This window comes from Tupaia chinensis, unplaced genomic scaffold (assembly GCF_000334495.1).
Source record: "Tupaia chinensis unplaced genomic scaffold, TupChi_1.0 Scaffold000555_1, whole genome shotgun sequence".
In the NCBI taxonomy this organism is placed as follows: domain Eukaryota; kingdom Metazoa; phylum Chordata; class Mammalia; order Scandentia; family Tupaiidae; genus Tupaia; species Tupaia belangeri.
The window spans coordinates 2,073,102-2,096,848 of NW_006160067.1; the positions used below are offsets into that span (position 1 = coordinate 2,073,102).

Below are 23,747 nucleotides of genomic sequence, written 5' to 3' on the forward strand. Positions count from 1 at the left end.
GTGGCAAAAGCAGCCAGGAAGGCTTCTTCCATAGACTTAGGCATCATCTGCGTGTGCCGAATGTGAACGCAGCATTTTCAGTAAAAACAGCCATGCACAGAGGATGGTCTGGGCCTGGACTGAGCTGAGGCTTAAGGTTGGCTTCGGATGAGGTAATGGGAGCGTTTTCCAGTTTGGGGCCTGCTGATTGTGTGTTTGACTTTATCCTGGTGTTTGTATCACTCTCCCTTAGGAAAGCAGGCCTTAGTAAATGCCTTGGACATAAACAGCTGCTGCTCAAACCTTCCTTGATCGTGGGTAGAGCCATAGTGGGCACCACAGTTCACTTAAAATGTTAAGGGAAGAGGGCCAGGTCGTGGCACATGGAAAGGCCCTGGGTTTGCCTCCCTGGCTCTTCTGTACATGCAAGCATGCCCGTGATCTAAGCCTGCAGCATGTGGACCCTGTGGGGCGTGCCTTAATTAAGAATTAATTCATAAACTTAAAAGGATAAGGCAAAAAGTTAATATTTAAAGGGTCATTTTTTAAAAGAATGATTATTTCTTAGAGATTTTTGCAATAGGGTGTGTATACCCGCCAAGACACAGAAAAACAGAGAGAGAAAGTGAGAAATCACCCCCCACCCACAGGGTGTGGACACGCCGCAATCCCTTATCTTCCATGCTTTTCTTGAGATTTGGGGCATGCTTGTGTGCACACATGCCTAGCATGAGTTTCAAGCCTCCAGGTCTGGTACTCAAACTGTGGTTGGCCATGTGGGTGTCCAGCACCTTAACCACTATGCCACCTGCCGGCCCCTTAAAACAATTATTTAAGTTTATTTATTATTATCATCGTTACTTTCTATTTGCTGTAGGGCAGATGTACTCATCAGAGACAGAGAAAGTGAGAAATCAAGCTGACAGGCCTGAGACTCACACTGTGGTCAACCGTGTGATAGGCTGGTGCCTTAACCGGCACACCACCTGCTGGTCCCTGTGTCACTTTTTAAAGGGCTCTGTTCAGATTGATTTTACTTTTTCAATAAATATTTCATAGGAGCCTACTAGATTTTAAGCTAGGCTCTTGAAATAAAAAACAAGTTTATATATATAATTTTTTTAAGGAGCTCTTGGCGTACAACACATGGATGAGTGTCAGGAAGCCCAAAGCAGTTAATTCAGAATTTTTGCAGAGTTTCAGAGGCAATAGAGATATTCTGGGGTCGATTTTTTTTTTTTTTTTTGCTATAGGGCATGTGGCAGATGTGCTCGTCAGAAAGACAGAGAGAGACACAGAGAAACAGAAAGCAAGAAATCACCCCCCAGGGGGAATGGCCATACTGTAATCCCCTCTCCTCCATTCTCCTCTCGGGATCTTGGGCACGCATGACACGTGCCCGGAGTGAATTTAAGTCACCGGTTCTGGGGCTTGAACCGCAGTCGACTACATGGGAGTTCAGTGACATAGCCATTACGCTAACTGCTGGTCACTCTGGGGTTGAATCTTGAAGAAAGGGTAGGAGTTGGCCCCATAATCAGAAACATTACACCAAGTGCTTACTGAGGGCCCGGAGCTTCGGTGTGTCTTGTTTCATGAGGTATCACCTTTGAAGTTGCTGCTACTGTCATCTCCTTTTTATAGATGAGAAAATGGAGACTTAAAGAGGTTGAAGATGTATACAGTTAGGAAGAAGCAGACGGGAATTCACCCCAGTCTGCTTTACTAGCAAATCTAAGCTCCTCATGTGGCTGTCTGCATGTACAGGAAAGGAATGTCAAGAGTTTTAGGCAAATACCACACAGCATGAGGCGGTGGCACACTCACCAGCCTGCAGGAGTCGGCATGGCTGAAATGTACAGCCTGGATCAGCCATGGTGAAAGATACAGCTGGGAGTTAGGAAGGGACCAATCCGTGGGCGTGGGGCTACAGTGTGGAGGTTATCCTGGGGCAAGGAGCCGCCGATGACCTTGGAGATGGGGCGTGACGTGACAGAAGGTGCAACTGAGGGATGAGTCTTGCAACAGGTGTGGAGAGCTCGGTTTAAAGGGAGGGAGGCCTAAAGGGAGGGAGGCCGGCTGTGTCCAGGGAGTGGCTGTAAGTTTGGAGAAGAGGAGAAGAGGTGGAAATGATAGACTATGTGGTCACGTGGGATGGGTGGTCAGGGAGACCAGACATGCGAGGTGGGGGGGACTGGGTAGATGGGAGAATTATAAAAGGAGAAATAAACTCACTTGGTCAGGAGGGTGGTGGTTGGGTGGTACATGATTAGGTTTGTTTCCAGCTGATTGAATTTCCTGTCCAAGTGGGCTATGAGGTGGTGGGAAATCAGGGTCTGGAACGAGATCTGGCCTGCAGGTACTGATCTGGGCATCATCAGCGTGCAGTGACAGTCGGAACTGGGGTGAGGTCATTGTGCAGACTGAGAAGGAAAGGCACGTGGAAGTAGCAGCTCGTCAACAGTGTCTTTCCTGCAGGGATGCCGATTCCACAAGGGCATGCATGAATGAAGAAATCCCAGCAGCAGGAGAAATAAGCTGAATCTGAGGTGGAATAAGTTGTGCCAGGGCAGTGGACAAAGCAGTTCATGGCTGGAGGCAAGAATGTTAAGGGGCAAAGAGGAGGCAAATCTCCTCAGCCTGTCTCTAGAGCCGCCTTGGGTCCTGAACAACCTTTCTTCCCTAGAGGGGCGTGAGGGGGTGGTGCTGATTGTTGAACTCTTCCTGAGTTTTGTGAGGTTCCTGTATCTAGCCAAGTGTCTGTGCTCCTTACCCACATACTCATGGTATTTCCTTTCCCTTCTCTTTTTACTTAAAAGTAATTTTTTTTTTTCACATGCAGAGAGACAGACTGACAGTAAGTTCATGGTGTAGACCAAGACTATGATAGGAGCTGGGCAGACTGGAGAGTCACGTGCACCCTAAGAACTGGCAAAAGGAAGTCAACCAAAATGTTAAATGTTAAAAAAGGGAAGGGCTGTATTTGTGGCTTTTTATTTTAAAACAGTTTCAAACTACAGAAAAGTTGAAAGGAGAATATAAAGAGTGTCTGCTCGCTCTGCACCTTGTTAACATATTTGCTTTATCATTCTGTGTATGCACCTCTCCTTATTTTTCTTGAACTATTTATTTAAGAAAGGGAAAAGTCCTCTCCATGATATGATTAGGATTCTGTGTTGAAATTCAGAATTAGTTGTCTAGATGAGATCCTTTTTTTTTGTTTCTTTAAGAAATCTTTGCCTTAGGGCGTGTGTGCTCCACTGAAGAGAGCGGGGAAAAGTGAGGAAGCACCCCCAAGGGGGGATGGCCACTCCACAGTCCCCTCTCCTCTTTTCTTCTCCCAGGACCTTGGGCACACATGCACACGCGCCCAGCGTGATTTTCAAGCCACCAGTCCAGAACTCAAACCACGGCAGGCCATGTGGGAGTCCAGTGATGTAACTGCTATGCCATCTGCTGGGCCAAGATTCTTTTCTGAAAGCTTATTTTTTTTCATGAGGGGAAGGGTGGGGCATCCATAACAGGGTCTCCACTCTGTGATTCGCTCTCATGCAAGCTTTTCGAGCCAGCCAGAATCACAGGTATCTGAACCCCTAATCTTCTCCACAGCTTCCCACCTTGCCAAGTGGTATGCTACCCCTGTGCCACCATGGCTGGGCTAGGTAACAGTTTTAGGAATAAAAAATGGTTGGTGTTGAGGTAAATTAACTTGGGTGTGGGTTATCCCAATGAATTTTTATCCCAAAGGACTCCAAAGGCATTATGATGGGAAAACTAATTTCAAATATTGCACTTCTTTTTCATATGTTTTCTTACCTATTTGTAAGAATCCCAGTATGGTAAGTCCATTATCAATTTTGTGCTCACGGTCCAGCTAAGTGATATTGACTAGTAAGCAAAGAGTTTCGTGTACAAATGCTGTAGTAGCCTTTCTCTTGTGGCAGTGGGGTGGCGTCAGAAGATACCCAAGGACAGAAACAGGTGCACTTACCAGAAAGCAGCCTGACACCGTGGGAGTTGTGGTTTGTTGGCAAAGAAAAAGAAGAACGTGACCGGCTGCAACAGAAAGCTCTAGAGGTAAGGCGAGACGGCGTTCTTTCTGCTCACCTCAGGAGCTCTCAAAGTGGAGCTGAGGCTGGGAGTCAAAATGCTAACGTTATGCTTGATAACAAAGCTCCTGCGTTTGTTTGTGTTAGATTACTGTATCGGTTGTTCTAACTCTTACCCTAGAAATACTATATGTTCACTTCAAGAGCATTTGGAAAATATATCTAAGCATAAATTAGAAATTAAAATCTCTCCCTTTCATCTCACCACTGGAAGATAACCACTGGTAATATTTTGCCTTCCACATTTCCTCATACATAATTTTTTTTTTTTAAATCACTAGAGGGCACTTGCACTTGCCAGAGAGAGAGGGAGAGAGAGAGAGGAGAAAGCACCACCCCATAGGAAATGTTCATGCCACAATCCCTTCTCCATTTCTCCATTCTGTTGGCATCTGGGGGGTGTGCACACACATGCCTGACATGTTTCTCAGACAACTGGACTGGGATTCAAACTATAGTCAGCCATGTGGAATCCTGCTCCCTTAAACACTAGGCTGTGAGGCCAGTCCTCTTCCATAAATGATTTAAAAACAAATATGTACAAGTGCAGACAGACAGACACATACAGTGGAGCTTCACCCTATGTCCATTTACTAAGGTAAGTTCACTTGTATGTACTCAGGAACACTCGAACTTTACTGAAACAGAAACTGAAATACGGGCAAGATTCTATTCACACTGCTTACAGAGCGTGTGCCCGAGGGTCCACTTGCACTGGATTACAGACATCTAGAGGGCTCGGGTTTCATTTTCTCTTTGTCCTCCTTCCTTGCTTATGGACATTTCTGTTACGTGGTTCTCTTCTCCCGTTCTCACTAGCCAAGCTTAAGAAGCAGATAGTTTTAGATACTTTTTCACATGAATACCTATTAACTTTTTTTTTTTTTTGAGAGATTTTTGTTTTAGGGTGTGTGTGCCAGAGAGATAGAGACAAAGAGGCAGAAAGCGAGAAATCACTCCCCAGGGTAGATGGCCACATTACAATCCCTTTTCTTTCCATTCACCTCTCAGGATCTTGGGCATGCATGCACACAAACCCAGTGTGAGGTGGTTTTGTTTTTGTTTTTAATATTTTATTTAACCTTATTTATTTTATTTATTTATTTTAATTTGACCAGAGAGGGACAGAGTGAGAGAGAGAGAAAGTGAGAAAGTAGGCTACCAGGTCCGAGACTTGAACGATAATCAGCCATGTGGGAGTCCAGTGCCCTCAAACACCATACCACCTGCTGGTCCCAACCTAGTGTGAATTTTAAGGTGCCAGATCCAGAACTCGAACCAGGATCGACTATGTGAGAGTCCAGCGATGTAACCATCCCGCCATCTGCTGGTCCTGAATACCTCTTATATAATTCGCTATTAAGAACTGAGCAACCAAATAGATTCTGTAATTTGGCATTCCCTAAAAATTCAGACCTACTATCCAAATGTACAGAAACCAAATAAATTTGAATGGTGGTGGATACTACTTGTATTTAATGAAATAGTAGCAAATTCTTTTGTAACCTGCTTCTTGTCTGGCTGTTACAGTACTATCATGGTTTTTGTATCATTACATATTTTTACGACATCATTTCTGAATGGCTGCCTAATATTAAAGTTTATTTAAAATATCAAGTATATATTAAAATATAGTTATCTGGTTCAGTGTCATGGGTATTTCAGTTGAATTTCATTCTAACCTCTTAGTAACTATGTTACCATAAAAATCAGGGGAGGTAAAGCTTTGCCCTCCCTGATCTTGGAATAAATGTTCTGTGTAGTTTTTTTTTTTTAATTGCCAGAGGGCATGTGCACTTGGCAGAAGGAGACAAAGAACAGAGAGGGGGGGAGAAAACACACCTCAGTGGGGAGTGGTCATGCCGTGATCCCTTCTCCAGCTCTCCACCTTGTCAGCATACATGGTGGCACGCATACATGTGTGCCTCGTGTGTTTTTCAAGGCACCAGTGTTGGGATTGAACCTCGGTCTGCTCACTTAACTACTAGGCTATGGGGCCAGCCCTTCCTATAAATCTGAAACCGGTTTTTATTTCTGTGATACGTCTAACCAGGTAGACAGCCACATGGGCAGGAGGGGCGGCATGCCTCAGATGCTTGTGGAAACTGTGTGTTGTGCTATTTCCCCGTTGCATGAGACTTTGTGTTCTAGAACACACGTTTGATCGTGGAAAAGGGCACTAGGAGAACAGCACTTACTTCATCCTAGCAGGGCATGGAGCTTGTGGAAGACCTCACAGTCTGGTGTCTGGCAGGCTTAATGATAGCATTAGTTCTAGCCTTTATACTTGCTGGGTGATCTTAGTCAAGCTATTTGAACTTTTATACCTCATTTTCCTTAGATGTGCAAGAGTGATAAAATAAGACCACAGGATTTTTGTGAGGATTAAATAATACAAAGTATAAAGATGGCTGGTTTTGTTTTTATTGGTGTTGTTACTTATGTTATTGCTATTTATAGCCTTTTTAAACCTTTTCCGTTTATTTTCAGAATTAGTATATGTTTTTTGAGATCTCAGACTCTTACAGTCTCAAGTGCTAACATTACTAATTCCATTACCTACTGCAGCGGTTTTTAGAAATATGTCCACAGTGAGAAATCTGCATACAAACACATATTGACATACACATATGCATAAATACATATCTGAAATAATGCCTTAATTTTGTGAAGAACGTGGTACTGTTTTATATTTTTTTAAGGCTGGTTATAACCATTTAATTTTAGACTCACAATTTGGAAAACACTAATGTAGTGAGTTAGTGTAAAACACTGCAATTTATGGTATTTGATTTTATCTCTTAACTTCACTGAAAGGCACTTGTTATATTAAGAAAAGGAGGGACTTCATCATTTTTAGTCAGCATACAAAGAAGTTAATTAGAGAAAGTAAGAACTTTGGGCGTTGGAGCCACCCCTCCACAAACAAGGCTGACTTATTAGCCTGGCCATTCTAATTCCATCGCCTTGGAAGCTAACTTCCCTGACCCTCGCTTTCTTTATCTGTAAGGCAGGGTTATAGAGGCAGTAGTGGGGCAGTTAAAATCATAAATTCTTGAGCCATACTTCTTGAATTCAAAACTCGGACCTGGGGCAGACTCTCAACCTCTCTGTGCCTGGATTTCTGTGCCAGTGAGAGGGGGAGGGGAGTACCTGCCTCACTGCCCGTGGTGAGGACTGGATGAACATTGGGACATGGCTGAGCGTAGAAGACGCCCTCTATAAAAGTTACCATTATATGTGAAAGGGGGTAATAATAACTACTATGACGATTTGTTCTGAGAACAGATTAAAGTAATGAATATAAAATCCCTACCACAATGATTAAGCTTGTAGCAGGGTATAATTATTTGTAATTTGGCTGAAGGATTAAAACCTTTTCATGTGTTTAGGAGCTTGACATTTCTTATGGCTACTTTCTTACTTAACTCTGAGGCAATTAAAATATTTTAGCATGAATCTAACATATCAGTCATGCCAGGGGTATCATGACGTGTAGGCCAGCTGCTCAGTTTATTGTAAGCTCATTTCGAGCTGTTGCATTCACCTTTTTTTCATGCTTTTTCCTTTGTTTTGTTCTTGAAGCCATAGTTCCTTATTTTTCTGTCCTTGTTTACTGTATTTCCTAATTCGTTTACAAACCATAACCTTAGACCCGTGCCCAGCACATGTGCGTGTGGGCCCACCCAAAAATCTCGAAAGGAGGGAGAAATGGAGAGGAAGGGATTGAGGCGTGACCATCCCCATGGGGGAGGATACTTTCTCACTTTCCTTTTCTCTCTCTCTCACCAGCAAGCGTACATGCTCTTTAACAAGTTGAAAATAAAGAAATAAATTGATCAGACTTAATATTTATTTATTTATTTATTTATTTTGGGGAGAGGTTTTTCGCTATAGGGCGCCTGTGCTCGCCAGACAGAGACATAGAGACAGAAAGCAAGAAATCACCCCCCAGGGGGGATGGTCACGCCGCAATCCCTTCTCCTCCATTCTCCTCTTGGGATCTTGGGCACGCACGCACACGCACCCAGCGTGAGTTTTAAGCCACCGGGTCCGTGACGCAAACCGTGGTCAACTACATGGGAGTCCAGCGACATAGCCATTACGCTAATTGCTGGTTCCCTTAATATTTATTTTTGAACTTATTCTGGCTTTCTTAATTTTGCCCTTTAAAATTTAAAGGAAAACTTGGGACCAGCAGATGGTATAATGGTTACATTGCTGGACTTCCATGTAGTTGACTGTGGTTCAAGTACTGCTGGGTACATGTGCGTGTGTGTCCAAAATCCTGAGAGGAGAGTGGAGGAGAAGGGATTGCGGCCTGGCCATACCCCCTGAGGGGTGATTTCTTGCTTTTGTCTCTCTGTCTTTCTTTGCCTCTATGCACATACCCTATACCAAAAATCTCTTTAAAAAAAATTTTTAAAGGGAAACTTACATGATAGTTGGATCATTAAAATGTTTGTCCCCACTCAAGTCTGATTTCAGCAACGAGCATTTTAGATTTGCCAAACATCTCTGTTGGACTGATTTAAACGTTATTTTAACTCATTACATTATCCATTTAAAAAATTGTGTACATTTCTGACTATTGAGGCTATAAATATGGTACACATTGTGCATTAGCATTATGAAAAACCAGCATATTTGTTTTGTAGCTCATTTAAATTTTATGTACATTTTTATCATTGCAAATGATTCTAGCCAACTACCCTAAATTTTCTATGGTCTTGGCTAATTCTAATTTTTGACATTTGGCTTAACATTTTAATATTACCTATTCTAATTATAAAAACTAGTTTGTAAATAATCCAAGTGCTTTCATTTTTTCCTTCCTCTTTTTCTTTTTTTCCATCTTGCCTTTGTCTGTTTTGTTCATCAGGACTGAGTGAAGGTATAGTGCAGGATATGGGGACATAGAGTTGGTGAAACCAAGTTTTGTTTTTTTTTGTTTGTCCCCCCAGGGGGAAAAAAAAAAAAAAAAAAAAAAAAAAAAAAATTATTTTAATGCAAGCAGAACCTATTGACATTGGCATCAAAATGCATGTTTAGGGTCTTTGGGTTTTGGTTTTCCATAACCAAGCGCCTACTCTTTGGGAAATAGTTGTAATCCTGTTGAAATCTCGTGGTGTGCCAGAGGACCGTGCAGGGGCTTTTCCAGAGAAGGCTCCAGCTGTGTGTGGAAGAGGCCTGCTCGGCCCACAAGCAGATGCAGGTGTTGGGGTGGGAACTCCTCACAAGGGCCTTCCGGGAAGCCGGCATGGCGCCGCAGAGTGTGATGTACATTCCAGGGTGGCAAATGCCTGGAACAGACATTTCGGGACTGTGGCCATGGTGGCAGTTTGCAGGTATTTATTGACCTTTTCTTCTTTAATTCCTATATGAACATTAACTAAAATTTCTCAACCATAAAATTGAAGTACAAGGTCTGATTTGGCTTCCTGGTTTTCAAATTTGGTAATGTGAAGAATCTAAAAAAGGTGCACAAATATGACCGGCCTTTCCCTGTACATTTAAGTAATTACTTTTCTTGAAAACTAAATTGTGGACTATTTTGGGTAATTTTGGATATATAGCTGTCAGATAGATATCTAGCCTGTTAGTCTCTTTTATACTTTATATATTTACATACACACACAAACCTGTACATGCACATGTGTGTATACATTTTTTCCTTTTTTAAAAAACTTTTATTTATTTATTTATTTTATTTTATTTTTTAATTTGACCAGAGAGGAACAGAGAGAAAGAGAGAGAGTGAGAAAAAACCACCAGGTCTTGGACTCAAACCACAGTCAGCCATGTGGGAGTCCAGCGCACTTAACTACCACGCCGCCTGCTGGCCCATCCTGATGCAGTCAGACCTTCTTCACCATACTACTCACGCATTGTGGCAACCTCCGAGTCAGTCTATCTCAGAAGAGTTCTGATCCCCTCAATTTCGGTCTTCAACCTTTGTCCTTAAGAGTTTTCAGTGATCCCTCCTGCCATGTTGTCTTGCTTCATAGATTGTATTTACTTTGCTTGTCTCAGAGGCCTTTCCATCTAGTTAGTCCATGCTCGAATCCGACCTCCCTCCACCTGCCCTCTCTCCCTCCTTTTCAAGCATCTCCTCACTTCCTCTTATGGCTCTTATTTCTGACTACCCTGTTATTCTCTATTCTTCATCTTCCCTTATCTGAATTCTTAGTATGCACAGTAACCCACAATGTAGGACTTCATTCTTTGGTGTACAGAGTATCAGATTAGAGTAGGCTTCTGGGATCGTGTCTTTGTTACTCAGTTCTCACTAGCTCTCTAATAGGTGCTCCATAAAAGTGTACTGAATTAGTAATCAAGAATAACAGGGCCAGCTGTGGCCTGGTGGTTAAGGAGTCTGGATCCCATATGGCTGACTGCGTAGTTTGAGTTCCCGTCCTGATAGCTTGAAAAACATGCTGGGCACGTTGCACATGCATACCCAAAATTTGAAAAGGAGGGAGAAATAGAGGAGAAGGGATTGCAGTGTGACTACGCCCCATGAGGGCCATTTTCTTTCTTTCTTTTCTAATCATTTATTTCTTTGTTTTTACATTTTCCCACAAACGTTTACTTTATGTATCAAAAAAAAAAATTGCTCAAACTCCATAGTTCTTGACAGTTAATTTTAAAACTTTCAGAATTTCAAAAAAAAGAATTTTAAAGAAAGTTTGTTATAATTTTGTTTGTGACTCTGTAACAGAGACAGTATGGTTTTAAAATTTTTTGAGAAAATGTTTACATGTCAACTACTCAAACCATTGACAAGCATATACCCAGCACACAATTTATACATAAACCTTCTCAATTCAGCCCTGCCTACCAAGTATTACGTGCTAACAAAGATCAGTCTCTTCTTCTTCCTTCAGAGTCTACCTCAGAATAGTCCTCTGGTTGTGGCTGCTCTTTTGCAACCTCTACTGACTATAATGCTGGACAGGAAAGGTCCAGATTATTTTATGGTACAAATTATTTCATATAGCTTCTGTAATCTTCTCTGCCAGGCAGAAACTATTTATGATGCCAGACCATCTTTCCAAGAGCTTCTTTTGACTTATATGAGATCCACCTTAGTTCCATACTTTTCTGGTTTAATTTTAGATATGACATTCCAGTCAAAGCCCTGTTCAATAATGAATATTTCCAGTTTCTGATTCAAGGCAACAGATATTATTGAACTTATGCAAATAACCCTTCCACCACAAAATAAGAATACTCCCAAATATTTTTCAATTCCAGAAGGGTCAGGAAGGGAGAAAAGTTTATGATTACATTTAAAGAAACAAACAAGAAGAAAAAACATCTTAACAAATTGCTAAACCTATCAACAGCTCAAAGAAAGCAAAATCTTTAAATTGTGGAAACAAAGCCCAGTAAAGAAAAAGACAGTAATGTTTTACTCAAAAGTCATAAAATTTCACCAGTTCAGTCTTATGTAATTAATTTTTCTTCTGTTGAATTTGCAGTGTTACTGTGATCCTATATTTCCTTTTAAATCCTGGAGGTTAACATTCAACGTTATTACTGATATTGTGCCTAACATTCAGTTCATTTTCTTGGTTGCTTTTTGTTCTCTTATTTCTGTATGTGTGTTTTTAGTTTTCCTGGTAAAGCATTCCTTTCAAAACTTTTTTTTTTCGGCCAGCAGTTGGTGTAATGGTTGTGTTGCTGGACTCCCACGTAGTTGAACGCGGTTCGAGTCCTGGACCCGGTGACTTAAACTCATGCCGGGCTCGTGTGCGTGCGTGCCCAAGATTCTGAGAGGAGAATGGAGGAAAAGGGATTGTGGTGTAGCCATCCCCCCGGGGGGTGATTTCTCGCTTTCTGTCTCTCTGTCTCTCTCTGTCTGTCTGGCGATCGCACGCGCCCTATAGCAAAAACCTCTCAAAAAAAAAGAAAAAGAAAAAAATAAATGAGTAAATAAACAACTTTTTTTTTTCTTTCTGTTTTTGGAGTTGCTGTAGGGTACGTGCACTCACCAGAAAGACAGAGAGAGACAGAGAGACAGAAAGCGAGAAATCACCCCCCGGGGGGATGGCTACACCACAATCCCTTTTCCTCCATTCTCCTCTCAGGATCTTGGGCATGCATGCACATGTGCCCAGCGTGAGTTTAAGCCACCGGGTCCAGGACTCGAACCATGGCCGACTACGTGGGAGTCCAGCAACATAGCCATTATGCTAACTGCTTGTCCCTCCTTTCAAAACTTATTGAAGAGTTGCTGTGGTATAGGTAAATTCTTTCAGGTTTTGTTTATCTGAGAATGTTTTTATCTTTTCTTCCTATATGAAGGATAATCTTGCTGGATATAGTATTCTTGATTAAAACTGTTTTTCACTTAACACTTTGACTATATTTTCCCATTCTTTCCTTGCTTGCATTGTTTCTGATGAGAGGTGTCAGATGAGCCTGGTGGGATAACTTTTATAAGTAACCTGACATTTCTTTCTTGCCAGTTTTAGTATCTTGTCTTTGTGGATTTGGTCAGTCTGGCTATCATGTGCCTTGGAGAAGATCTTCTTGGGTTGATTCTATTAGGGGTCCTTTGTATTTCTTGGGTCTGAATAGAAATTTGAATGCCTCTCTAGATTTGGAATGTTTTCTTCCAGGATTTCATGGAATAGATGATCAATGCCTTTATTAGTTTCCTCACCTTCTGGGATTCCAATTATCTGAATGTTTGGGCGCTTAATGGTATCTAGTATTTCTCGTATAGTATTCTCATTTTTTCTGGTTAGTTTCTCAGTTTTTTTGGTTATTTTTTCTAAGAAGTTTTGCCTTCAACATCTTGAGATTCTGTCTTCTGCATGATCTGATCTGCTTTTAATACTTTTAAGGGGGGTTTTGATTTCCTGTATTGCAGCCTTCATTGCTGATAGCTCCATTCGATTCTTTTTTTATGGTTTGTATTTCCTCTTTCAGATCATGCAAGAACTTCCTCATCTCCTGGAACTCATTGATTCTTCTCTCCTGCTTTTTCTGGAGTTTGTTGTCTTTAGGCTCTTGCATCTCATTTATTTTTGTCATTTTGAGTATTCTGAAATCTCTGTCAGACATTTCCATGAGTTCTCTGTACTGTCTGTGGATGATGAAGGACTGTTCTTTTCACTTACGCGAGAGATATTTTCTTGGTTTTTCATATTTCTTGTGCCTCTGCAGTGGTTTCTGGTCATTTTGTGACAAAATCTCTCCTCTGCTGTGTTTTGCAACGTGGTATCCACAGAAAGAGTTTATGAGTTCAGACTTATAAAAAGAAGTTTCTTCTTTAAAACAGGAGGTTCAATAAGCATTGAGGATTTCAGTGACCCTACAAGTATTCAGATGCTTTGCTACTGTGCAGCTAGGCCTGTCTAGACACTCAGTGTGGAGACTGAAGAGCAGAGTAGGAAAGTAAGGTTAGGAGAAAAAAAAAAAAAGAAAAGGGAAAGAAAAAAAAAATTAGATAAAAACAACCAAAAGAGAGAGAAAAAAAATTTAAAGGTAAAAAATGAACAGCTGCTCCAGGATACACCTCACATTTAAAACAGCTTCTGAAATTAGCAAGAGAAAGAAAAGGCCTGAGGTAAGAAGCGGTTTTGAAATTAAAAAAAATAAAATTAGAGAGAGAGAGACAGAGAGAGAGAGGAAGTGTCTCCCTACCTTGTCTGAATGTTTTCGGGGGTCTAGGAGATGAGGTTTAGAGCCTAACTAGTCGTCTTGGTCCCTGAACGTGCCAGGACACACCTCAGATTTAAGATCATGATGGGCGTTTTTACTTAGTCTGTTTGACTCCGTGATGAGCACACACATCCTCTAGCAAAATATAACAGGAAAGGAAAAGAAGAAGAAAAAGAAATAATAGCTACAGAAGTAGTGAAGAATCCTTAAAACTAAGATGGATGTTTGCTTTTAGGGGTATTGTGTTAAAGATGAAAGACCTCCTAAGTAAGGGTAGCTGTTCTTTTATGCAGTGGAAATTTAGGAAGGAAGACCACAGGTATCTTGCCGTGAGTTGTTCTAAAGTGCAAAAGATATGTTCTTGGTGTATTTTATTCATTTAAGACCTGGGAATTGGTCTGAGATTTGGAAAATTGTCCTTCCAACTAGCGCTGTGTCCAGGTAGGCAGGTTTTTGAAAAAGGGAGAGGAGTGGGGAGCAATGAAAGATAAGTAAAAATATCTGATGAATAGTATCTAAGGAGAAAGGAGAGAAGTAACCAGTAATTATGGTTATGGAGGCCTAGAGAAGTCTAGTTTGAACAGCATTCTCAACTAATGCAGTAATTTCACTGATGAGTGACAGAGTGGTGGCATTCAACTTGTAGTTTTATTTGGCCATACCTTTCACATTCTTTCTCCTGAGGAAATGCCCCAACCTGTAGATTCGAGTGACAGCAAAGCAGTTAAATAATCTGGGATATGAATGTGGTTTTGTCCCCCCCCCCCCCAGCCATAAAAGCAGTGAAGGAAACTCTAGATTCTTTATTTTCTGTAAGGAAAATTGAATGGCTTCTTTACATGTCTTCATTGGTTTAACTTTGAATTAAAATTTTAATTTAGGGATTATTTAATTCCTATTCTTTATCTTCATCAAGAACCTAGAAGCTTTTTGTAACTGTAAAAGAAGTTTCAATTCTCTTGAGATGCTGCCAATAGCTTATAGTGATGCCAAAATTTATGTGTGGGAAAGTTGATTTCAATGAGAGTAATTTAGCTCAAGTTTAGTCTAAGAAACTAGTGTTTGGCTGCCAAGCAATTATTTGCATTTCTAAAAAGTGACTTATACTTTTACCAATGCTTTCTTTCATCATAGACTAGTTACTTAAGTCAGTTATTGTCACTAGTGGTATATGCTCAGAAAAGGAAACTGTATTCTTGCTTAATTTGGTTAACCTCAGCCTTTTTAAAATATGTGATTTGTGTACTTCTATTAAATGTTGCCCTTTGTTTAAATAACATCCACAGGAATTCAATCAACAACTAGAAAAAAGAAAAGAAATGGAAGAACGTGAAAAAAGAAAGCTAATTGCTGAAGAAAAGCACAAGGAGTGGGTTCAGAGGAAGAACGAACAGGTAAGGAGAGGAAAATGCACACACACCTCTCTTTTGCCAAGGCTTTTTCCCTCTTTACCCTTCATTACCTACGTGTTTCTTATATTTCACTTAGCTTCTTTCTTTATTTTTTCTCCCCCTCGTGGAGATTTTGCGTTTTTGCCTTTTGCCCACAGCCCTCTGTTTTTCTCCTTTTCTCCTCTGGTGATTTCCGCCATGCCTATCTGCAGGCAGTCACTGAGGCTGTATCTCTAGGCCTGCCCTGCTGGAGGCACGGACCGCTGTCTGGTAGGTCAGTGGGCATCTCTGAGCCTGTGATGACCCGCCCCGCAATCTTCTCCCTGTACAGAACCGTTCTCCTGACTTTATTTCTCTTAATACTTTTACCCTCTTTGCAGTCATGGGTCATAGTGGGATTCTCTTGTTCCTGAGTGACTGCTCCCGTCTGTGTCCTCTTCCCACTGGTCTCATTGCATCTTTCGACTTCCTTGTTGTTTGCCCCCAGACCGGAGTGCAGGCTTTATAAGGGCTGGGATTCTTGCCTCCTTTTTTCAGCTCTGCAGCAGCTAGATCAGTATCTGACACATAATAGATGCCTAAAAATACTTATTGGATAAATAAATCTGTCTTCTGTGTCCCTGCCTGACTGATCTTGCTGAATAAGAATAAATGTCATTCTTCAGTTTAAAAAGTAAGTTTCGTTTTCTCGCTGTCCTCTGAATAAGGTTTTAAGCACTGTAGCTTGGCTGCAGGAAGACCCTCTATTCTGCTCCCTGAACAAACTTCTCCTTCAGCCGTATCTCCCACCTGTGGTTCCCTTCATTCTTCCCTTCTGCTGCTTCCTGGGGTTCTTCTGGGAGTTACACGGGCTAGTCATGGCTGATCTGCTGCCAAAATTGTAGTTTTATATTAACCTAAGCACAGATACATCATGGTATAGAACAGCAATTTTTTATTTTCAAGATACAAATTGATGTCCTAGCAATCTTGAGCTTTGGGCTGTGCTTCTCAGTCCTCAGGAATGGTCTGCTTTTGTTTTTACTGTTTCTCACTTCCTTCCTTTATATGTTAGATTTCATCAGCATGGAATCTCATTGTGTTCCCACCTTCCTTTCCCTTTATCATCCACTCACATAATTTCCAATAATGAACCATTCACTGGTCACGTGCTAGAGGTTCTTCCTGTGAGTTCTTGTTCAGATTCTCTCACTGTGAGGGCACTTACCATATACTGCTGTACGGTGCGCATATGTTATTTTGCTATTTTGTATTATGTATATAACTTCCCTTCCCCTTGAATTTCAAGATTAGTTTTTTAAAGAATTATCTAACTTTATTTATTTATTTATTTAAATTTGACCAGAGAGGGACAGAGTGAGAGACAGGGAAAGTGAGAAAGCAAGCCGCCAGGTTCGGTACTCGAACTGCAGTTGGCCATGTGGGAGTCCAGTATCCTTAACTACCATGCCACCTGCCAGCCCCTGAATTTCAAGATTCTCAAGGACAAGTTATTATTATTTTTTTTTCCCAATGGTTTCTGCCATAGAGCATGAGGGCTTACCAGAGGTGGGGTGGGGATGAGAAATCACCCCCCGGGGGATCGCCATGCCACAATCCCCTGTCCTCTTTTCTCCTCCTGGGACCCTAGACATGTATGCACACACACCTGGCATGAGCCTGAAGCCACCAGACCATGGTCAGCCCTGTGGGAGTCCAGCACCTCAACCACCATGCCACCCTTTGGCCCCAGGAATTATTTTTTTATATTACATTTTTGTCCATTATAAAATCTAACATAATGGCTTATGTGTAGTAGGCATTTGTTCATTGAATAAGCGAATGGATTATTTTTCTTCCAGTTTTAATATATCCTTATACTGGACCACATAATAGAAATGTTAAAAGTACTGGGAACCAGCAGTTAGCGTAATGGCTATGTCTCTGGACTCCCACGTAGTCAACCGCGGTTCGTGTCTCAGACCTGGTGGCTTAAAACTCACGCCAGGCGCATGTGCGTGTGTGCCCAAGATCCCGAGAGGAGAATGGAGGAGAAGGGAATGCGGCGTGACCATCCCCCCTGGGGGATTTTTCGCTTTCTGTCTCTATGTCTCTCTCTGTCTGTCTGGCGAGCGCATGCGCCCTAGAGTGAAAAAATCTCTCTCTCAAAAAAAAAAGAGAAATGTTAAAAGTACTGGGCTGGCCCCATGGCCTGGTGGTTAAGGGAGCCAGATCTTATATGGCTGACAGGGTACTTCAGCAACTTGAAAAACACTCTGGGTGCACGTGTGTGCAGAGAGTACTGTGGTGACCACACCCACTGGGAGTGCTTTCTCCCTCTCTCTGTTTGGTAAACTGAAAAAAGAGAACGAGAGAGGGAGGTTTTTTAAAAGTACGTGTTCTATTGTCTGTTTGACTTCTGGTGTGATTTTTACATATTTAGAATGGGCTTGCTTTTGTTATCATAATCCAGTTTTATGAATTTAGGTAGATGTTTGAATTGTAGAGCAATGTTTTAAACTTTTTATTCTAATTTTGTAACCCTTATGATTGCTGAATCTAATGTCCAGTGTATTAGTGGGCGTACCAAATAAGTAATTTCAGTATACTGACGATTATATAGCCTTCATCTAGGTATTATAAGGAAGAAACTGGCTAGATTGCATGTGCACGTGTTTGTTACTTACTTTAGGAAGCAATTATTGTGGGGTTTTATTAATTGCCAGAGGGTGCCTGTGCACCCTCAGAGACAGAGATGGAGAGAAGGGGTGGGAGGAGAAGGCAGCTCTCAGTGGGGTGAGGTCACGTTGCCATCCCTGCTCCTTCATTTGTCCCTCTTGCTGGGCTTGGGGCGTGCATGCACGTATTTCCGACGTGTCTTTTAAGGCACTGTGTGCCAGTGTTCAAACCACAGTTGGCCATTTGGGATCCAGCTCCCTTAACCAGTAGGCCATAGGACTGGTCCAGGTGTGGTTTTATAAACTTTGCTCCATCCCATAATATAATAAGGAGTTGTTTGTGAATAAATGCCAAAATCCAAGTAAGTCTGTGAGCATTACAGAATCTTGGGAGATACTTTCTTGACCGTGTAGCTGTAAACAAATGGTTATACATGCACAGAACAGCATGCTTTCTCTTCTAACGCTCTTCTGACTCCATTAAGCTACTTCCACCATGCCAATGAAACCTGGTTGTTTACGAATGTCAGATGCTGCTGAGAGATGATATATTGACTGTTTTAATTAGTGGCAATAGACCTAATCTAATTGAGAAAAAAAATTTTCTTTTGAAGGGAAGTGGCTTACCCCAACATAAATCACTAATCACTAAAGTCAAGATTCCATAAGGTTGAGCACAGTTCAAAAATGAACCCTGAGAAATTAAACTGACCTGTTCTGCAGCATGCTTGTGCATGTTAAGGAATAATTGATTACTCTAATTTTTGCTTTTTCTTTACAACCTGTTTGATTTCTTATTTCAACCTTAGTTACAGCTACCTCTGTGTGTGAAGACTGCTCTCCTGGTTCTTCTCTTCCTGTCTGGCATCTGACTTTTTTTTTTTTCCCTTCTGTTTACATTTCATGGTGTGTGGTCCTCGCTTCTTTTGAAGGGAAGTGGCTTACCCCAACATAAATCACTAATCACTAAAGTCAAGATTCCATAAGGTTGAGCACAGTTCAAAAATGAACCCTGAGAAATTAAACTGACCTGTTCTGCAGCATGCTTGTGCATGTTAAGGAATAATTGATTACTCTAATTTTTGCTTTTTCTTTACAACCTGTTTGATTTCTTATTTCAACCTTAGTTACAGCTACCTCTGTGTGTGAAGACTGCTCTCCTGGTTCTTCTCTTCCTGTCTGGCATCTGACTTTTTTTTTTTCCCTTCTGTTTACATTTCATGGTGTGTGGTCCTCGCTGCCTCCAGCCCCACTCACATTCTAGCTGTGTCTGCGCCTGCTGTTTTCTCTGTTATTTTTCACTGAGTTCTATCAAAAATCAGACAAAAAGAAGTTATGTATCCGTTAGCAAAGGTAGTTTCTGTTAATGTGACTGTAAATTGTTAAATGCTTTCCAAATAGGTGGCTCATCTCCTGTGGTGCTTTTACACTTGTGTTGTCATACTGCTGTGTTTTCTAGATGTGTTTTTTATTGTGTATTACCACATTTTGTAAAAGAGTTGCAATATTTACAAAAAAAAATTTTAAAATTAAGTTTTTGAGCTAGCCAGTGGCATCGTGCTTAAGGCAGCTGGATCACACATGATCAACTGTGCGGTTCAAGTTCCAGACCCAGTGAAAAACATGGATGGACGTGTGTATGTACGTGTGTGTGTGTGCGTGTGCATGTGTGTGTGTACATGCACCCCACATCCTGAAGGAGATGGAGGAGAAGGAATTAGGACCTGGCCAAACCCCAGGGGGTGCTTTCTCACTTTCTCTCTGGTGAGTACACACACCCTCCTGCAAATAAAACAAAAATTAGTTTTTAATGATCTAGACAATAACGTTTTTGTGTAAAACTTTAATTCAGATCAACAAAGCATCTGACTGATAACATTATTGCCTCTGCTTCATTTATACTTCCAACAAGTATGTTCTTAGCTTTTACTGTACGCCAGGGACTTTTGGAGGAACCAACATAGAGCTTAAGAAACTTTGTAAGTAGCCAGTTGTTTTGTTAGTAACATTTTTGGTTAAAAGAGACAAAGACTCTGTCTCTCTTTAGTTTTTCTGATATAATACTCCCTTCAGTTAAAAAAGGAAAGGGGAAAAAAAAAAAAGAAAGAAAGAAAGAGAGGTTCTCTCAAGGCACCATCGAAAGTAAAGGAAGATTTATGGCCCTGCTCTGTGTGGTGTAGAACAGAGTGCCAGCAGGTCTGAAGCCACTTAGTGGCTGGCTGCTCTGACGCCTACTTACTCTCTTCTCCTTTTGTTAACTAAAAGCATTCTATTCTCTGTTTTCAGTTTAAATCCTACAGAGAGCCTATCTGGCTTTTTGAAAATCAGTTTCACTGAGCTGTAATTTGCATACAATGTAGGACACATATTTTACGTGAGGTGAGTTCTGACCAACTCATGTCCCTGTGTCCTCAGGTCATCACCAGCTCCACGGCCAAATGCAGAACGTTTCCATCCCCCACACAGTGCCCTGCACCCCCTTGCGTTCAGCCCCCATGCCCTGCTTCCAGCCAGCCTCAGCTCCAGGGAAGCACTCCTCTGCTTTCTATCTTGGTAACTCAGATTTGTCTTTTCTAGAACTTACATAAATGGAATGATAGAGTATGTGCAGGCTGAACATCCCTAATCTGAAAACCCTAATCTGAAAGTCAGAATGCTCCAAAGTCTGAAACTTTCATTGCCCACATGACTCCACAAGTGGAAGGTTCCACACTCATCCCACATGACAGGCTGCCATCAAGACACTGGTACTAGGTTGGCCCCATAGCATCAAGAGCTGGATCCCACGTGGCCTACCACATTTTGAGTCCTATCCCCAGCAGCTTGAAAAACACCAGGCACACGTGTACACATGCCTCAGATCCAGATAGGACAGAGTAAGGGAGGAAAAAGGATGCTCATCAGGGTGCTTTCACTCTCCCTCTGTCTCTAGTGAGCACGTGTGCCCTCTGGCAATTCTTTTTTTTTTTTTTTTTTTAAGAGTTTATAGTATGTGTACCCTGGGAAGGTGGAGAGAGAAAGACAAAGACAGTGAGAGGGAAAGTGAGAAATCACCCCCCCACCCCTGTGGGGATGACCACGCCGCAGTCTCTTCCCCTCCATTCTCCTCTTGGAATCTTGGGCACCCACGTACACACACTCACATACACCCACAGTGAATTGCAAGCCATTGGGTCCAGGAGTCGAACCACGGTTGGCCATGTGGGAGTCTAGCAATGTAACTGCTATGCCATCTGCTGGCCCACCCTCTGGCAGTTAAAACAAAGAGAAAAAACCTTAATATAAAAATATGTATAAAATTACCTTCAGGCTATGTGTAAGATATATGTAAACCAAAATGAATTTTGTGTTTAGACTTGGATACCATCTCCAAAATATCTAATTAATGTATGCAGGTGTTCTAAAATCAGAAAAAATTTGAAGTTCAAAACAGTTCTGGTCTCAAGCATTTTAGATAAAGGATATTCAACCTATAATCTTCTGTGCTGGGCTTCTTTTGTTTTTAAATTTATCCTGGTATTTCATGTATTGTTGATTTGTTCTTGTCCTAGATTGTTCATCCATTCACTAGCTGGTGGACATTGGTTGGGTACTATGAATAAAATCCTTTGACCACTCATGTACAAGTCCTTTGTTTTCATCTCTCTTGGGTTACTGGTGAGTGGGGGTTTATAAGAAATTGCCAAATCATTTTCTAAAGTACTTGTACCATTTTATATCCCCAGAATTATTTATGAAATTTCGAATTGCTCTCTGTGTTGTCAAACTTGACATTGTCAGTCTGTGTATTTTGAAATAAGAACTCAAGCCCTCCTGGTGAGTGTGGAGTGATGTGCTGTTATTGTTGACTTTCCTTTCTCTGAGGTCTAATGATGTTTAGCATCCTCTCATCAGCTTATTGTGTTAGTCTCACAGCGTTGCCATAACAGATACCACAGGCGAGGTGGCTGAAATAGCAGAAATGTATTTCCTCCCACTTTGAGCAACTGGAAATCAAGATGAAGGTGTCTGTGGGTTTGGTTTCTCCTGAGGCCGTTCTCCTTGGCTTGCAGATGCTGCCTTCCTGTGGCCTCACGTGGCCTTTGCTCGGTGCACACATGTTGGCTGTCTCCTCCTCTCCTTAGAAGGACACCAATCCTGTTGGATTAGGGTCCCACCCTTATGACCTCTTCCAACCTGATTTTCTCATGTAAGGTCTTAACTCCAAATTCAGTGCCTTTGAGATTAGGGCTTCAACCTAGGGACTTATTTATTGACCACTTCTAATTCTTTTTTTCTATTGGCTTGTTTCGTTTTGTGTTGGTTAAATCTTTTGCCTAGTTTTTGGAGGAGTGATGTGATTTATTATTGAGATTCAAGAATTCTGTATATGTTTAATCTAAGAGTACTTTATCAGATACAGGATTACAAACATTTCCTTCCATTTAATTTTTCTTAATGTAAGTTTTTAAAGAATAGACGTTTTAAATTTTGATGAAGTTTCCTATTTCAATGATTTCTTTTATGGTTTTAGGTCCTATTTAAAAAATGTTTGCCCACTCCAAGAATATAAAGACATTCTCAATTATTTTCTTCTAGAAGTTTTATAACTTTAGTTTTACTTGTATTTGTATTTTGAGTTAATTTTAATGTTTAGCATGAGTTCTGAACCAAGGTTTACTTGCTTACATATGAATGTTCAATTTTTCCAACATTATGTAATTTAAATTAAAATTTTTTTTAGAGGTTTTTGCCTTAGGACAGGTACAATCACCAGAGAGGACAGACACAGTGAGAGAAAAAGTGAGAAATCACCCCCCTGGGGTGGATTAGCCATCTGCAGTCTCTTTTCCACACTATTCCTGGGATCTTGGGCATGCATGCACCTGTGCCCAATGTGATTTTCAAGCCACTGGGTCCAGAACTTGAACCATGGTCAGCCATGTGGGAGTCCAGTGACCTAATCACTGTGCCACCTGCTGGTCCCCCAACATTATTTATTTAAAAAGATATTTAGGGGAGCAGGTGGCATGGTAGTTAAAGGTACTGGATTCCCACATGGCCAGCCGCTGTTTGAATCCTGGACCTAGTGGCTTGCTTTCTCATTTTCTCTCTCTCTTTCACTTTCTCTTTCTCTCTCTCTCACTCTGTCCCTCTCAGGTCAAATTGAAATAAACAAATGAATAAGTAAAATTGAGTGAAATAATTTTTTTAAAGAATCGTTTTAGGGACCAGCAGTTAGCGTAATGGCTATGTTGCTGGACTCCCACGTAGTAGACCACGGTTCAAGTCCCAGACCCGGTCGCTTAAACTCATGCCGGGTGCTTGTGCATGTGTGTGCCCAGGATCCCGAGAGGAGAATGGAGGAGAAGGGATTGCAGCATGGCCATCCCCCCTGGAGGTGATTTCTCACTTTCTAACTTTCGGTCTCTCTCTGTCTTTCTGGCGAGCGCATGTGCCCTATAGCAAAAACCTCTCAAAAAAAAAAAAAAAAAGAATCGTTTTATTCAACTTTATTTATTTAATTATTTTAATTTGAACAGAGAGGGAAGAGTGATAGGGAGAGAAAGTAAGCCACCAGGTCTGGGACCGGAACTGCACTCGGCCATGTGGGAGTCCAGTGCCCTTAACCACCATGTCACCAGCCAGCCCCGAATAAAATAATTCTTAAAAAAAAAAAAAGATATTGAAAAGATATTGAGACCAGCAGATGGCGTAATGGTTACATAACTGGACTCCCATGTAGTTGACCGCGATTTGAGTCCCGAACTTGGTGGCTTAAACTCATACTAGGCGCATGTACATGCATAACCAAGATCCCTAGGGGAGAATGGAGGAGCAGGGATTGTGTATCCCTGGGGGGTGATTTCTTGCTTTCTGTCTTTCTCTCTCTTCAGCAAGTGCATGTACTCTATAGCAAAAATCTCTCTAAAAAAAATAATGATAATTCTTTCCCT

The 23,747-nt window shown here is 41.4% G+C and overlaps 1 protein-coding gene across 1 annotated transcript in view; it reads left to right on the forward strand.

Moving 5' to 3' along the window:
- Window positions 1–23,747, forward strand: part of CCDC34 (coiled-coil domain containing 34) — a 36,477-nt gene that overhangs the window by 6,273 nt on the left and 6,457 nt on the right. The window contains exons 2-3 of the mRNA XM_027775366.1: window positions 3,924–4,056; window positions 15,050–15,157. Of these exons, the coding sequence (XP_027631167.1) occupies window positions 3,924–4,056; window positions 15,050–15,157 (241 nt within the window). The remainder of the gene's footprint in view (window positions 1–3,923; window positions 4,057–15,049; window positions 15,158–23,747) is intronic.